Source organism: Bombina bombina, chromosome 1, assembly GCF_027579735.1.
Source record: "Bombina bombina isolate aBomBom1 chromosome 1, aBomBom1.pri, whole genome shotgun sequence".
Taxonomy (NCBI): Eukaryota; Metazoa; Chordata; class Amphibia; order Anura; family Bombinatoridae; genus Bombina; species Bombina bombina.
Window position 1 is genome coordinate 916,974,215 of NC_069499.1, and position 15,214 is coordinate 916,989,428.

A 15,214-nucleotide genomic window follows, 5' to 3' on the forward strand; every position below is an offset into this window, starting at 1 on the left:
CTGTGAGTTTGGTGTTGCTAAAGAAGAGCAAATCAGAGACAGAATAGTTATTGGAATTGCAGATGCTGAAGTCTCCCTGAAGCTGCAGTTAGAGCCTGATTTAACACTAGACAGGGCTATTAGGATGGCCCGCCAGAGTGAACTGGTGAAAAAGCAAAGTGCTGATCTGAGGTCTGAGAGTATTGTGGATGAAGTACAACAGTCTAGGAAAATTGCTAGTGAAAGGCACAGTGTGAGCGGTAGATCTAAAGTACTGGAAAGGCCTAGAAGTGGATGGGCGCAACATGGCCGATGCACACGGTGCTACCGGGCTCATGATCAGAGTGCTATATGCCCGGCCAGAGATAAAAGATGCAGAAAATGTAACAGAATAGGCCATTTTGAAGTGGTGTGTAAAACTGAATACATTAAGGAGATGCAGGTGGACAGTGACCAGGAGGGTCAGGAAGTGTCTTTTGTTGGGTCTGTTGTGGAACGGACAAGCTCAGAGGAAGATTGGAAAGTTACCTTTACTGTAATGGGAGCCAATGTTGATTTTAAGATTGACACAGGAGCAGATATCACTGTAATGTCTTTTGCTGAATTTATGAGACTGCCTCGACAGCCCCAGCTGGCGAAGGTTACTACAAACGTTCATAGTCCTGGTGGCCGCATTGATTGTGTGGGGAAATTTCTTGCCAGCTGTGAGTACAAACAAAGGAAGTTCACCATGTGGGTGCATGTGATCCGAGGTCAGTGTGTTAACAGTTTATTGAGCAGAAAAGCAGCCTGTGACTTGGGCCTCGTGGCCAGAGTGAATGAGATCTCTGAAGATATGTTTGGCGAGTTGGGCCTACTGAGCTGCAAACCTGTCCGTATAGCACTTAAAAGTGACGCAGTCCCGTACAGTATTTCTACTCCTCGTAGAATTCCGTTCCCGCTCATACCTCAAGTGGAGAAAGAGCTCATGCGCATGAAGTCTATGGGGGTTATTGAAGAGGTGGTTGAAGCAACTGATTGGTGTGCCCCCATTGTTCCAGTTGCAAAGAAAAACGGAAAGGTGCGCATCTGTGTGGACCTGAAAAGGTTGAATGAGGCAGTGAAGAGGGAGAGATTTGTGCTGCCGACACTGGAAGATATAGCCCCGAAGTTGGCTGGGGCGAAGTTCTTTTCCACATTAGACGCTTCTAGCGGCTTTTGGCAGATCCCCCTGGATCCAAAGTGCCGCAAACTGACTACCTTTATCACTCCGGTAGGTCGGTTCTGTTTCTGCAGACTTCCCTTTGGGATATCCTCCGCTCCTGAGATCTTTCAGAGGGAAATGAGTTCTCTCCTGAGTGGCCACGTGGGCACAGCAGTCGTCATGGACGACATTCTAGTGTATGGGTCTACAGTGGAGGAGCATGATCAGCGTTTGAGTTGTGTGCTGCAGGCTATCAAAGAGTCTGGGCTGAAGCTGAATAAAGAAAAATGTCATTTTAGGAAAACTGAATTATGCTACTTTGGGCATATCATCAATGGGGATGGCATCAAGCCGGACCCCGAGAAAATTCGGGCTATCGAACAGATGAAAAGCCCTTCTGATGTACATGAGCTGAGACAGATATTGGGCCTAGTAAATTACGTGGGCAAGTTTCTTCCAGATTTATCTACAGTTTTGCACCCTATCACAGAGTTGCTTAAGAAAGATGTTGCCTGGGTCTGGGGACCCTCACAAGAAAAGGCGTTCCTGCATGCTAAGTCCCTGCTGGGGTCTGCCCCAGTGCTGGGGTTCTACGACCCTTCAAAAAAGACTGTGGTTAGTGCTGATGCAAGCAGTTATGGGTTGGGGGCTGCACTCCTGCAGCTGAATGACAACAAACTACAGCCCATCGCCTACTGTTCCCGCACACTGACGGCTGCGGAGTCAAAATACGCTCAAATTGAGAAAGAGTGCCTGGCTGCAGTTTGGGCCTGTGAGCGCTTTCAGCGTTATCTAGTGGGTTTGGAGAAATTTAGTCTGGAAACTGACCACAAACCGCTAGTCCCTCTTATCAATTCTTATGACATCGACAAAACACCCTTGAGATGCCAGAGACTTTTAATGAGACTACTCAGGTTCAATGTTCAGGCAGTGCATGTGCCGGGGAAGCAGCTGGTTGTGGCAGATACACTGTCCAGGCTCCCGCTGGCTGCTGCTGAAGAATCCTCCACAGAGTCGGATGTAAAAGTGTATGTTGATTCAGTTCTGGCCTCTAAGTCCATTTCTTCAAGGAAACTGGAAGAGATAAAGAAAGAGACATATTTGGACACAGATCTGCAAGAAGTTATAAGGTACATAAGAGATGGCTGGCCCGAGAGCCGGGCAGCCTGGATGTCTTTAAATGCTTACCAGCCAGAGAGGTCACAGCTCACGGAGCTGGAGGGGTTGGTACTGTTCCAAGACCGTATTGTAATTCCTGTCAGCATGAGGAAGGAGATGTTAAACAGGATTCACGATGGCCACTTAGGCATTACAAAGTGCAGAGAAAGAGCAGCTACAGCTGTGTGGTGGCCTGGGATCAGCTCCGACATTGCAAATCACGTGTCTAAATGTGCCTTTTGCCGGGAACGCCGGCCTACTCAGAGAAGGGAGCCCTTAATGTCTACTCCGCTGCCTGCGGGGCCGTGGCAGAAAATAGCTGCTGATTTGTGCGAACTGCACGGGAAAAAGTTTCTTGTTGTTATCGACTACTATTCCAGGTATTTGGAAATAGCACCCCTGAATGATATCACAAGTCAGGCCGTTATCATTCGCCTGAAGAGCTTGTTCGCCCGCTGGGGCATTCCAATGGAGCTGGTGAGTGATAATGGCATGCAGTTCGCTTCTACAGAGTTCAGTGCTTTCAGCAGGGAATATGATTTTGTACATTCCACGTCAAGTCCACATTATCCTCAGGCCAACGGAATGGCTGAAAGGGCAGTTCAAACAACAAAATTCATCCTAAAGCAATCTGAACCGTACCTAGCCCTCTTGTCATACAGGGCGACGCCCATTCAAGCCACCGGGTTTAGCCCGGCACAGCTGATGCTAGGACGCCAGATTCGCACCACTTTACCCTCAGTGGGTGTCTTCAAGCCGCCTGGCCCTGTTCCTCGGGACGAAGTCCTTAGGAGGGATGAAGAGGCCAAAAAGGGTTATCGTTTCTTCTACGACAGGAGACATTCTGTCAGGCCTTTACAGGAACTGAAAGCGGGCCAAAGTGTCAGAATTAAACTGGATGATGAGAAGAAATGGAAGACGCCTGCTACGGTAGTGGGCCGCTCTCCAGAACCAAGGTCTTACACAGTCCTTACAGAGGGAGGGACGGTTACACGCCGTAACCGAAGACATCTTCAGCCTGTACCTGAGAGTCTGGAACCGGATACCTCAGTACCACCGCCGGTGGGATCTCCTGTTCTAAGAGAGGTGCCTTCCCCTCAGCAAGATCATAGCGGGGATATATCTTTGCCTCCAGCAGACTCTTGTTCACCATCTTCTGTATCAGAGGACAGTTCATGCAAAGTTACATCAAGCGGAAGAGTGGTGAGGCTTCCGGCCCGATACAGGGACTGACTTTAGCTAGAACAGTGACCGGAAGTATGGGCAGAATAATCCCATGGTCACTGTGGACTAGGGTAGTCTACCCCGATGTCCAAGTCAGGATGTAATTTATTTGTTCATGTTTTCTAACCCATCTGTTCTTATAATGTTCTAAAACAAAATGTTGTTGTATACCCTGTTGGTGTACTTTGTTATTTAATATATGCGAATGTATGCTTTGCCTTTGAAAAAGGGGAAGATGTGATGATAGCAGGATGTGATGTCACTAGCTGGTGGGCGGGGGCTTAGGTCCGGTGTCTGTGTCGCAGTTAGTTTAATACAATCAACCTGTCTGGATGTGTATTGCTATGCTCTGTAATAAAATAGAGTTGTACCATCATTGCTGTGTCCTGCATATGTCCTGCATCTCATGACAACCACATCTGTGTCATATTTATAGGTTTAAAAAACAGGGTTAAAAACCAAGAATTAATCTAATTTTAAGGAGGTTTTGTTTATAGTAGTTAAAGAGGACTGGATGCAACTAGGAGCCAGTTAACCAATCATGTAGGCCATGTTCACGGTTAAAAAGTTACAATACTCCTGAGCAAGACTTTTCTTGTGTGTCTAATCCCTTTGTGGTAGTTTAGCACATAGACCCTAATGATCAAAAACGCACACCAGCATGGAGAGACACCTACCTTATATTGTATTGTAATGTAGGAACCTCTCCTTCATATCCATGTATAGATAAACAGCCCTGAAGCTAACATTTGCATTTCTAAATTTCTTTGAGGGACTTCACACTACTAACAAGACTTAGATACACTGTAGTTTTAGATCACCAGGCCCATTTTAAGCTAAAGTCACTTTCAAAATGAAATAAATGACACACTATTTTTTGTGTTAAAATGTCCCTTTAACATCACAGGTATTTTTTTTTTTAAATACTGCTCACACAGATAATCTATACTGGGAATGGGAAGACAGCTGTTGCCTACACACATTATTATCTATAAGTCTAATGAACAAACACAAGGATACCCAAACAGTAGGAAAACAATTGAAGCCATTGCTGTTTCCACTTTATTATTTCATTGGAGATATGAACGTGAATAGTAAATATCTACAATTTGTTTCAAAATATATAAATCCTCTTCATTTTTCTATAGTAACACTGCTTAATAAATGTGTCTCTTCCATCCAGACTATGCAGTGGAAAAAACAGCTTTGTCTTGTGTAGGTCAGGACACTGGGCAGCAGCAGCCATCACGGTGTTTGGCAAGTAAAGAGACACGAGAGAAAGTTTTTCCACAACCTGGGCACTGGTACCTCTTGACATCAGAATGCGTCTGAAGGTGGGCTCGTAGGTTAGAGCGGTCAGCAAAACCACGACCACAGTGAAGACAGGAGAATGGCTTCTCACCTGCAAACAAAAGAAATATGACAACAAATTCACTTTGATTACTGATCTGCCTATACAACTGCTAAGAATGTATGCTATGCATCAAAGGAAACTTTCATCTACTCCCTGCTTGTCACAGTGTAGATTGTCACATAAATAGAGGGAATATGTGTTCAAATCACATCATCAAAGCAGATACAAACTCCTTCCTATGAAACTATTGATCGTATGGATTAAACTATCTATGGAACTTGATATATATCCCTTAAAGGGATATTCATTTCTTAATACTGTAAATGCAATATAGAATGATCTATTGAAAGCAACGATTAGCATGAGAATAATATGCATGTGCATATTTAAAATTATATTATTTGTTTAAATATTGACAAAATAAGTGTAAAGTTTTACGCCTAGATTTAGAGTTCTGCGTTAGCTGTAAAAAGCAGCGTTAAGGGGTCCTAATGCTGCTTTTGGCCGCCCGCTGGTATTTAGAGTCGGCCAGGTAATGGTGTACCGCTCACTTTCAAGCCGTGACTTTTCCATACCGCAGATCCCCTTACGCCAATTGCGTATCCTATCTTTTCAATGGGATCTTCCTAACGCTGGTATTTAGAGTCTTGGCTGAAGTGAGCGTTACACCTCTACCGACAAGACTCCTAACGCCCATGGAAAGGCTGTAGTTAAGAGCTTTATATACCGGCGTTAGCCCATAAAGCTCTTAACTACAGTGCTCTAAAGTACACTAACACCCTATACCTATGTACCCCTAAACCGAGGTCCCCCCACATCGCCACCACTATAATAAATATTTTTTAAACCCTAATCTGCCGACCGCACATCGCCGCCACCTACATTATCCCTATGAACCCCTAATCTGCTGCCCCTAACATTGCCGACACCTACATAATATTTATTAGCCCCTAATCTGCCCCCCCCAACGTCGCCGCCACCTAACTTCAAGTATTAACCCCTAATATGCCAACTGGACCTCGCTGCTACTCTAATAAATGTATTAACCCCTAAAGCTAAGTCTAACCCCAACCCCCCCCTAAATTAAATATAATTTTAATCTAACGAAATAAATGAAATCTTATTAACTTAAGTATTCCTATTTAAAACTAAATACTTACCTGTAAAATAAACCTACTATTTAATAGCTATCTAGTTAAAATAATTACAAAATTACCTGTAAAATAAATCCTAACCTAAGTTACAATTAAACCTAACACTACACTATCAATAAATTAATTAAATAAATTTCCTAAAATTACATACAATTAAATAAACTAAACTAAATTACAAAAAAAAAACAAACACTAAATTACAAAAAATAAAAAAATATTACAAGAATATTAGGCTAATTACACCTACTCTAAGCCCCCTAATAAAATAAAAAAGCCCCCCCCAAATAATAAAGGTCCCTACCCTATTCTAAATTAAAAAGTAATCAGCTCTTTTACCAGCCCTTAAAAGGGCTTTTTGCGGGGCATGCCCCAAAGTAATCAGCTCTTTTGCCTGTAAAAAAAAATACAACCCCCCCCAACATTAAAACCCACCACCCACATACCCCTACTCTAACCCACCCAAACCCAAATTCTATTGGCTGTTCTGATCAGCCAATAGAATGCAAGCTCAATCTGATTGGCTGATTGGATCAGCCAATCGGATTGAACTTGAATCTGATTGGCTGATTGAATCAGCCAATCAGATTTTTCCTACCTTAATTCCGATTGGCTGATAGAATCCTATCAGCCAATTGGAATTCGAGGGACGCCATCTTGGATGACGTCATTTAAAGGAACCTTCATTCGGCGAGTAGGCGTCGGTTGAAGAGGATGGATCAGCGTTAGCTGGGAAGAAGATGGCTCCGCTCCGCTCTGGATGGATGAAGATAGAAGATGCCGCTTGGATGAAGATGTCTGCCGGTCCGGATGTCCTCTTCTGCCCGGATAGGATGAAGACTTCTGCCGGTCTGAATGTCCTCTTCTGCCCCATCTGATGAAGACTTCGGCCCGGCTGGGTGAAGACGACTCAAGTTAGGGAGATCTTCAGGGGGGTAGTGTTAGGTTTATTTAAGGGGGGTTTGGGTGGGTTAGAGTAGGGGTATGTGGGTGGTGGGTTTTAATGTTGGGGGGGGTTGTATTTTTTTTTACAGGCAAAAGAGCTGATTACTTTGGGGCATGCCCCGCAAAAAACCCTTTTAAGGGCTGGTAAAAGAGCTGATTACTTTTTAATTTAGAATAGGGTAGGGACCTTTATTATTTGGGGGGGCTTTTTATTTTATTAGGGGGCTTAGAGTAGGTGTAATTAGCCTAATATTCTTGTAATCTTTTTTTAATTTTTTGTAATTTTTTTTTAATTAATTTTATTTATATCCAACACTGTATACAGGTTCACAAAACAGTACATGTAATTGCGCCACGCAGGGCCTAGTATCCTACACTTGAGTGAAAAAAGAGAAAAAACAGGTGCATTTTGGCAGATATAGACATAAAATTAAGTTCTGTTGGTATAGTGCTGGAGCTCCAGCTAATATTACTTATTTTTATCTGAACTATAGAGTTTACCCTACATCAAAGGAGATGTATACACTTTAACTGAATCCTGTAACAGCCGAGGACCTATCTGTGAAATTGAGAGCGGGTTTAATTGAATGAAGAGGAGTCAAAGATTGCGGCCTAGCCAACGCCAAGGCCCTGCAGGAAAGAAATGCGCCCTGTGTCTTGCGCAGCAACACTGCAATAAGAGTGGCCTGAAATACCCTTACGAAGTAGTGGCTGACGGAGTATAGGGCTTTTGGAAACATGGAAGGACAACTTGTGACACTGCTAAGTTTATTAGAAGACTTTGAGGGCAGGATGTGCCGAAGATTTGACCGCCTCCTATCTGTTATGGAGGACATACATGCAGAGATCACTACTGAGGACCCGGAGGTGGCATCATATGCAGATTTGGGCGCACAGTACAGCGATGTTCGGAAGGATGTGATCCGGCCTCCAGCCGTCTCAGTGCGCATCCCAGAAGTGGAAGATTGTAGATCGCCTGCGGCTATGTGCAGGATAGCTCTCTTAGCCATTCCGACTTTTGCACGCTTTGGTGTCAGGTGCTGAACCTGGAGGTCATAGTGCGTGGGAGAACTGGCATAGGTTAGCACAAATTGCGCACTGTGGATTATTGGGTGTGGAGGATACTTGTCCCTTTATCATACACAGCAGAACTGTGATGTATACTACTACTGAACGCTATACTCACGTAATCTGACGGCCTGTCAGCCTGAAATGCCTGCTTTGTGACTTATTCTTCTTGACACCGGAGACTCTTGGTTCTTTGATGATCAGCTAATGTGTCTCATTTAATTGTGTATATAGCTCCTTGACCCTCAGCATTATCATGCTGCGATGTTTAAAAACTGAATACAGGCTTTGCTCCTGCTTACTGAGACTCATACATGTTTTTCCATATTTGCATATGTAGGGCCTATTTGGCCTTTATTTGCAGTGCTGACTTAATACCTATGCTCTCGTCAATTCATGTCCTTTATATATGTGATGCCTACACTACAAATGTTCTTATGTCTGTACGCATATTCTTACACCTAGAGTGAAGGTATTAGTATTGTTGCCTACACATTTTGATGACATAAGCTTTCCAAAAAGTTGTCTAATTAGGCATTCCACATTATAAATGCAGTCTTTTTTTATTGCTTTGGAGCTCTCTCTCCTTTAGCTGGGAAGTTGGAGCACTTAGTCTGCTGAAATGTGGGTCACTTGATAAGAGAGGAAGCTTTATTTGAATGTTAGACTGTTCATATGTTATCTTTAATTGCTACATTAACCTGCTAATAGTGCCGTGGGTTCACTATATATATATTTTTTTTCTTTTCCTCTTATTGTTTATAATTATTGTTATCACTTTAATATATACGCTCAGATAATGTACTGCCCTATAGTTTATTTATAGAGCTGAATATATTTAGGGTGCTGAACTTACTTGAGCCTCCTATACTCTATAAAGCAGTTGTCTAAGGTCTGATAGAAGCCAACATATAAAAAGGAGGTGGGGAAGTGCTTAGGCCTATTTCAAACAGATATTTTTCAGCTTTGGGAACCATATGATATTTTTATGTGACACACATAATCTCATAGGACTAAGGTATCCAGCAACAGCTATTTCCTATATTATATTGCGGATGACATGTACTGTATTTGCCACCACATATTTGTATTGCCTTACATGAAAAGAGAATGACACCAATTAATCACGTCACTCCCCCTTAGTGAATAGTTATAACGCTCTCACATAGTCCCACTGACAGTTGCCCATTTCTTCCTGGCAAAGATATTCCATAGTCTCCCTAGCACCCCTATCCATCTTTACATCCCCTCCAGATGTCCACATTTACTGTTTGAGATTTGTATTCTGACAAAGTAAGGGTCATCTACTCTAGTTGTTTACGCGCCCCCCCCCCCATTCCTCTTAAGCGGTAAGGGATAAATAGCTTATCCTCCGCATTACTATTTTCGGAAGAGTTCAGTAGTCTCTGCCCTGTCCGTAGAGCCTATGTCCAAGTTTGCCCTCCTACATGTGTGAAAAGGCTCCCCGGACCCTATCATGGTAATAACTATTGTGTTTAATGTTATATATTTTGTTATTTACAGATTGTGTGTTCACATAATTCTAATATGTTGATCAGACGATAGGAAGATTACTTGTGCCTAATAACTATACTATTGTCTCTTTCCTTCTTTCTCTTTTATGTAATTTTCAGTGATGTTATATAAGTTCAAGATATAGCAAAAAGCATACTATTTTATGGTAGAGTAACTTGGACTTAATCCCTTAGCAACTATTGTCTAACTGCAACTTCTGCAAGTAATTTATGTGTTCTCCTCGAATCCTGGATAAGTATGATCCCATCAGAGGATCTAGTTGACATTGAGGACACAGCAAAGCTCTATAAAATACAAAATGTGGCCCAGGAAATCCTAACCTGCAAGTATGTCATGCATGGTTTTACCATTATGAGACTTTTATTTTACTGTAAACTTATGTGAAACCTTTTTGAAATTCTGTTTATTGTGCTTGTAATGACATGTCTATGTGGCTTTTCTGGTATATCACTAATAGATCAATAACTTTCACTCGAGAATTATTTATACACAGTGATGGGAATTTTTCTTTTTTTTATAACATAACTAAACCAAACTACAATAAACAAACAAACAAACCAAAACAAAACCTAAACAAGACAAAACAAAAAGCTCTAGCCCTGTTAACTGAGCGGATGATGTCATAGTGTAAATGTGTAAATTATGTACTATGCCTAGTCCATGTATGAGGTTAAATATATAGTTAAGTACAATCAAGCAGGTGAGATATTTGGGCGCGTGCTACGTAAAATTATCAAAAGAATTAGCACAGTAGTGACTAATTAGCTAAGTGAACCATACCCAAGACCTCTATCATGATCAGTGTTATACTGAGGATATGCAATTAAGGTTGCAAGTACCTTGTAAGTTATTCGGGATGATGTTTGAAATAATGTAGGGAGCAGTTGCTATATCATTGCTTAACGTGATGACAATATCAAAAGCCTACTTGAGCCTCTGAACATATGCTATGTTAGTGTGGATTGAGCTATATGTTACTTAGAAGGCTTAAAAGGGGAAGAGTGACCCCCCTAAAAGTATGGTGCGAGTATGTATGTTCCAGGCTGCCATGGGAGAAATTACTATAGTTTTGCCGGTAGTAAAAACGGTGCCAGCTTTCGTGTCATCACATTGACAAGTGCGTTTATAGTGGTAAGATGATGGTGTGACTTGCAAGCTATCTCAGCTAGGGCAAAGCAAAAACAAAACAATACGATAAAGACAAACATAACAAATGACAAAACAACCATAACACACTACCAAACATTAAAACAAAGCATCATTGTCCTCGTAACCGTCCCCATCCATGTTACCAGTCAGGGAGAAAACTAAGTGTTTTGTGGTGGCGTTAGAATTTAATCAACGGAGTCTACAACAGCTCTGGGTTCGTTAACTGGGCGGGTGCCACCATAATTTAAATGTAGTGCTTATTTACTATGCCTGATCGTTATATGAAGTTAAATATATGATTGTGTGTGATCAAGCAGGTTAATTATACAGGCGTGTGTAATGCAGTAATATCACAAGGGTTAGCACAGTGGTGTAATTGAAGGTGGCATCCCCACAAATTTGAATACCCATAAATACACAACATAAACAAAGAGATTCCGGCTCTAAAAAATACTAATTAACTAAATGAGCCATGCCCCTGACCAGCACCATGGCCAGTGTTGTGCTGAGAATATATAATTAAGTTATTGTAGATAGAGTTACTTAGAATAGTCCCCTGTAGCTTCAATATATACTATAAGGCAGTTAAGTGCAACTTTGAGTGGCAACTTGTACAGTCCAGTCCAAGCAGGGGGTAGTAGCCAAGGTGCAGTACACAAGTGAGAGAGACATGAGCTAGTGAAATACACAGTCTAATTCAATATATACATTATTTTAAGCAAGGGTGGATAGCATTGTGCATGTTGCAGTGTAATTGTTAGCATGTATGCCTATGCTTCATATTCCCTGACTCAAACTCACAGGGTAGTCTCAAATACAGTGCTGAGAAATAAACATAGGGGACCATATGACCTACATTATAGCTAACTCATGAGCATATGTGAACCTGATTTTTACAAGTCTCAGAGCCTACTAATATAGATTATTTATTGTATCAGCAAGAGAAGGAGAATAGAATAGTGTTATGACTCATATTGATCTGCTACATTAAAACCGCTGATCTGAATGATGTGTGGCAGCTTATTGACCGCATTTGTTTCTGTAAAAGAAAAAGGGAACTCCTATACAAGCTGCAGAGCAAGAATATAAATAAACCTATTGATATCTGTCTCATCAATCAACCAATGCCCTTTGTTCTATGGGTGGATAGCACCATGTTCTCCATGTGCCTCAGGAACACAAGCATAGCCGTTTAGCCAAAAATGCAAAGAGATTGTGACTCCGCAGCGAACAAGCAGGACAGAGTAGGCAGATTACCCAATTCCAGCACAGACACAATTCAGTATGAGAGATATACCTCTGGCTGATAAAATAAAATGTGCTTGCATCCCCTTCGACGTTTGAAATATTTACACAAAAGTTAGTTGAAGGTGCTGCAATACTCAAGAAGGGATGTATTAATCTTGGGTAGTTTTCTCTAGCTGCGTAGTTTCATCCCACTCCAGCTTTCGGTGGATATAGCCTGTCTTTTAATCTAAGGCTGAGGCATAGTGAAGTGTTAAGCACAGGGCCATAGGGCCGAGAGGAATCAGCGGCAAAACTTGTGAAGCCAAAGACAACGACTTTCGTGCTGAAGCTGCTTGCCGTCTGAACATAGTGCCAGGGAGAGCAAAAGACCGGGACTGCAGAGTCATCAGATTCCTTCCTCAAACTAAGCGGCCAATCTCCCGATGTAGAGACAGCCTCTTCAGAAGCATCAATAGGGTGTTGCTTTTGCGTTTACCACCCATTCCAGCCCCCCCCCCAGTAACCCGGCCAGCCATCTGTGTTAGGGCCTTGATATAGCCTGTATCCCTCGCCGGGGATGCTATGCTGGGGTCTAAAATGGCTGCTGCTGAAAAAGCCACTTCTGCATTTGTCGTGCCTGCTGATATCTGTAGCGGTACTCTCACCCCGGCAGAGGAAGGTTTTATACAGTCAGTTTTGCGAAGCACTCGTGTTTCCCAGAGTAATTCTTCCATGGCAGCCGCTAGGGAATCAAACAAAGGTTGAAAAATGTCAATGAGGGAGGAAATAGTGCGCTCCATCCTAGGTTCCGTAGAGAACACTCCCAAAAAAAAAAAATGGGTTTAAATTTCTTTTTTATGCCTTCTCGGTGGCCAGGAGTTGGAGTTTCCTGATCCTACAAGTTTCCCGGACACAATTATTGTCAAGGGAGATCTGGATGACTTAAGATTCAACCACGATTCTTTCAAAAGCAGCTGACATTCACAGAGCAGTGTGAAGCAGTGGCCATCTTGCTGAGCCGCTCACCGGAAGTCTATTTTTTGTAATTTAGTGTTTGTTTTTTGTAATTTAGTTTAGTTTATTTAATTGTATGTAATTGTAGGTAATTTATTTAATTAATGTATTGATCGTGTAGTGTTAGGTTTAATTGTAACTTAGGTTAGGTTTTATTTTACAGGTAATTTTGTAATTATTTTAACTAGGTAGCTATTAAATAGTAAATAACTATTTAATAGCTATTGTACCTAGTTAAAATAAATACAAAGTTGCCTGTAAAATATATATAAATCCTAAAATAGCTACAATATAATTATTCGTTATATTGTAGGTATATTAGGGTTTATTTTACAGGTAAGTATTTAGTTTTAAATAGGAATGCTTTAGTTAATAAGATTTAATTTATTTCGTTAGATTAAAATTATATTTAATTTAGGGGGGTGTTAGGGTTAGACTTAGCTTTAGGGGTTAATACATTTATTATAGTAGCGGCGAGGTCCGGTCGGCAGATTTAGGGTTAATACTTGAAGTTAGGTGGCGGTGACGTTGGGGGGGGGGGGCAGATTAGGGGTTAATAAATATTATGTAGGTGTCGGCGATGTTGGGGCAGCAGATTAGGGGTTCATAGGGATAATGTAGGTGGCGGCGGTGTCCGGAGCGGCAGATTAGGGGTTAATAATATAATGCAGGTGTCAGTGATAGCGGGGGTGGCAGATTAGGGGTTAATAAGTGTAAGGTTAAGGGTGTTTAGACTCGGGGTTCATGTTAGGGTGTTAGGTGCAGACTTAGAAAGTGTTTCCCCATAGGAAACAATGGGGCTGCGTTGGGAGCTTAACGCTGCTTTTTTGCAGGTGGGGGAATCGTGCACGAGCACGTTTTGCCAGCTTACCGCTACCGTAAGCAACGCTGGTATTGAGGGTTGAAGTAGCGGTAAATTCGGCTTAACGCTCCCTTTTTGGATCCTAACGCAGCCCTTCAGACAACTCTAAATACCAGCGTTGTTTGGAAGCAGCGGTAGGAAAAAAAGGAGCGTTAGCTACGCGGGTTTTTACCGACAAAACTCTAAATCTAGGTGATAGTCTTAAAGGGGCATGACACCCAACATTTTTCTTTAATGATTTAGGTAGAACTTAAAACGTTCCTGTTTACTTCTATTGTCAAATTTGTTTCATTCTATTGGTATCATTTGTTGAAGCAGCAGCAATGCACTACTGGTTTCTAACTGAACACATGGGTGAGCCAATGACAATCGGTATATACAGTATATGCAGTAACCAATCAGCAGATAGAACCTAGGTTCTTTGCTGCTCCTAAGATTACCTAGATAATCATTTAAACAAAGAATAACAAGAGAAGGAAGCAAATTAAATTTAAAAAACATAATTTATGTAAGAACTTACCTGATAAATTCATTTCTTTCATATTGGCAAGAGTCCATGATCTAGTGACGTATGGGATATACATTCCTACCAGGAGGGGCAAAGTTTCCCAAACCTCAAAATGCCTATAAATACACCCCCCACCACACCCACAATTCAGTTTAACAAATAGCCAAGCAGTGGGGGGATAAAGAAAGGAGTAAAAAGCATCAACAAAGGAAATTGGAAATAATTGTGCTTTATACAAAAAAATCATAACGACCATAAAAAAGGGTGGGCCTCATGGACTCTTGCCAATATGAAAGAAATTAATTTATCAGGTAAGTTCTTACATAAATTATGTTTTCTTTCATGTAATTGGCAAGAGTCCATGAGCTAGTGACGTATGGGATAGCAATACCCAAGATGTGGAACTCCACGCAAGAGTCACTAGAGAGGGAGGGAATAAAATAAAAACAGCCATTTTCCGTTAAAAAAAATTAATCCACAACCCAAAATATAAGTTTGTTCTCATAAATGAAAGGAAAAAACTTAAATCAAAAGCAGAAGAATCAAACTGAAACAGCTGCCTGAAGAACTTTTCTACCAAAAACTGCTTCCGAAGAATCAAATACATCAAAATGGTAGAATTTAGTAAATGTATACAAAGAGGACCAAGTAGCAGCTTTGCAAATCTGATCAACTGAAGCGTCATTCTTAAAAGCCCAGGAAGTGGAAACTGATCTAGTAGAATGAGCTGTAATTCTCTGAGGTGGGGCTTGATCCGACTCCAAATAGGCTTGATGAATCAAAAGCTTTAACCACGAAGTCAAGGAAATGGCAGAAGCCTTCTGACCTTTCCTGGAACCAGAAAAGATAACAAATA

General features: G+C 41.6%; 1 protein-coding gene across 1 annotated transcript in view; it reads right to left on the reverse strand.

Annotated features, from left to right (window-relative positions):
* Positions 1–4,578: 4,578 nt before the first annotated feature.
* The window catches only part of SNAI3 (snail family transcriptional repressor 3), a 38,713-nt gene continuing 28,077 nt past the window's right edge, over positions 4,579–15,214 (reverse strand). The window contains exon 3 of the mRNA XM_053692923.1: positions 4,579–4,946. Within this exon, the coding sequence (XP_053548898.1) occupies positions 4,765–4,946 (182 nt within the window). The 3' untranslated portion in view covers positions 4,579–4,764. The remainder of the gene's footprint in view (positions 4,947–15,214) is intronic.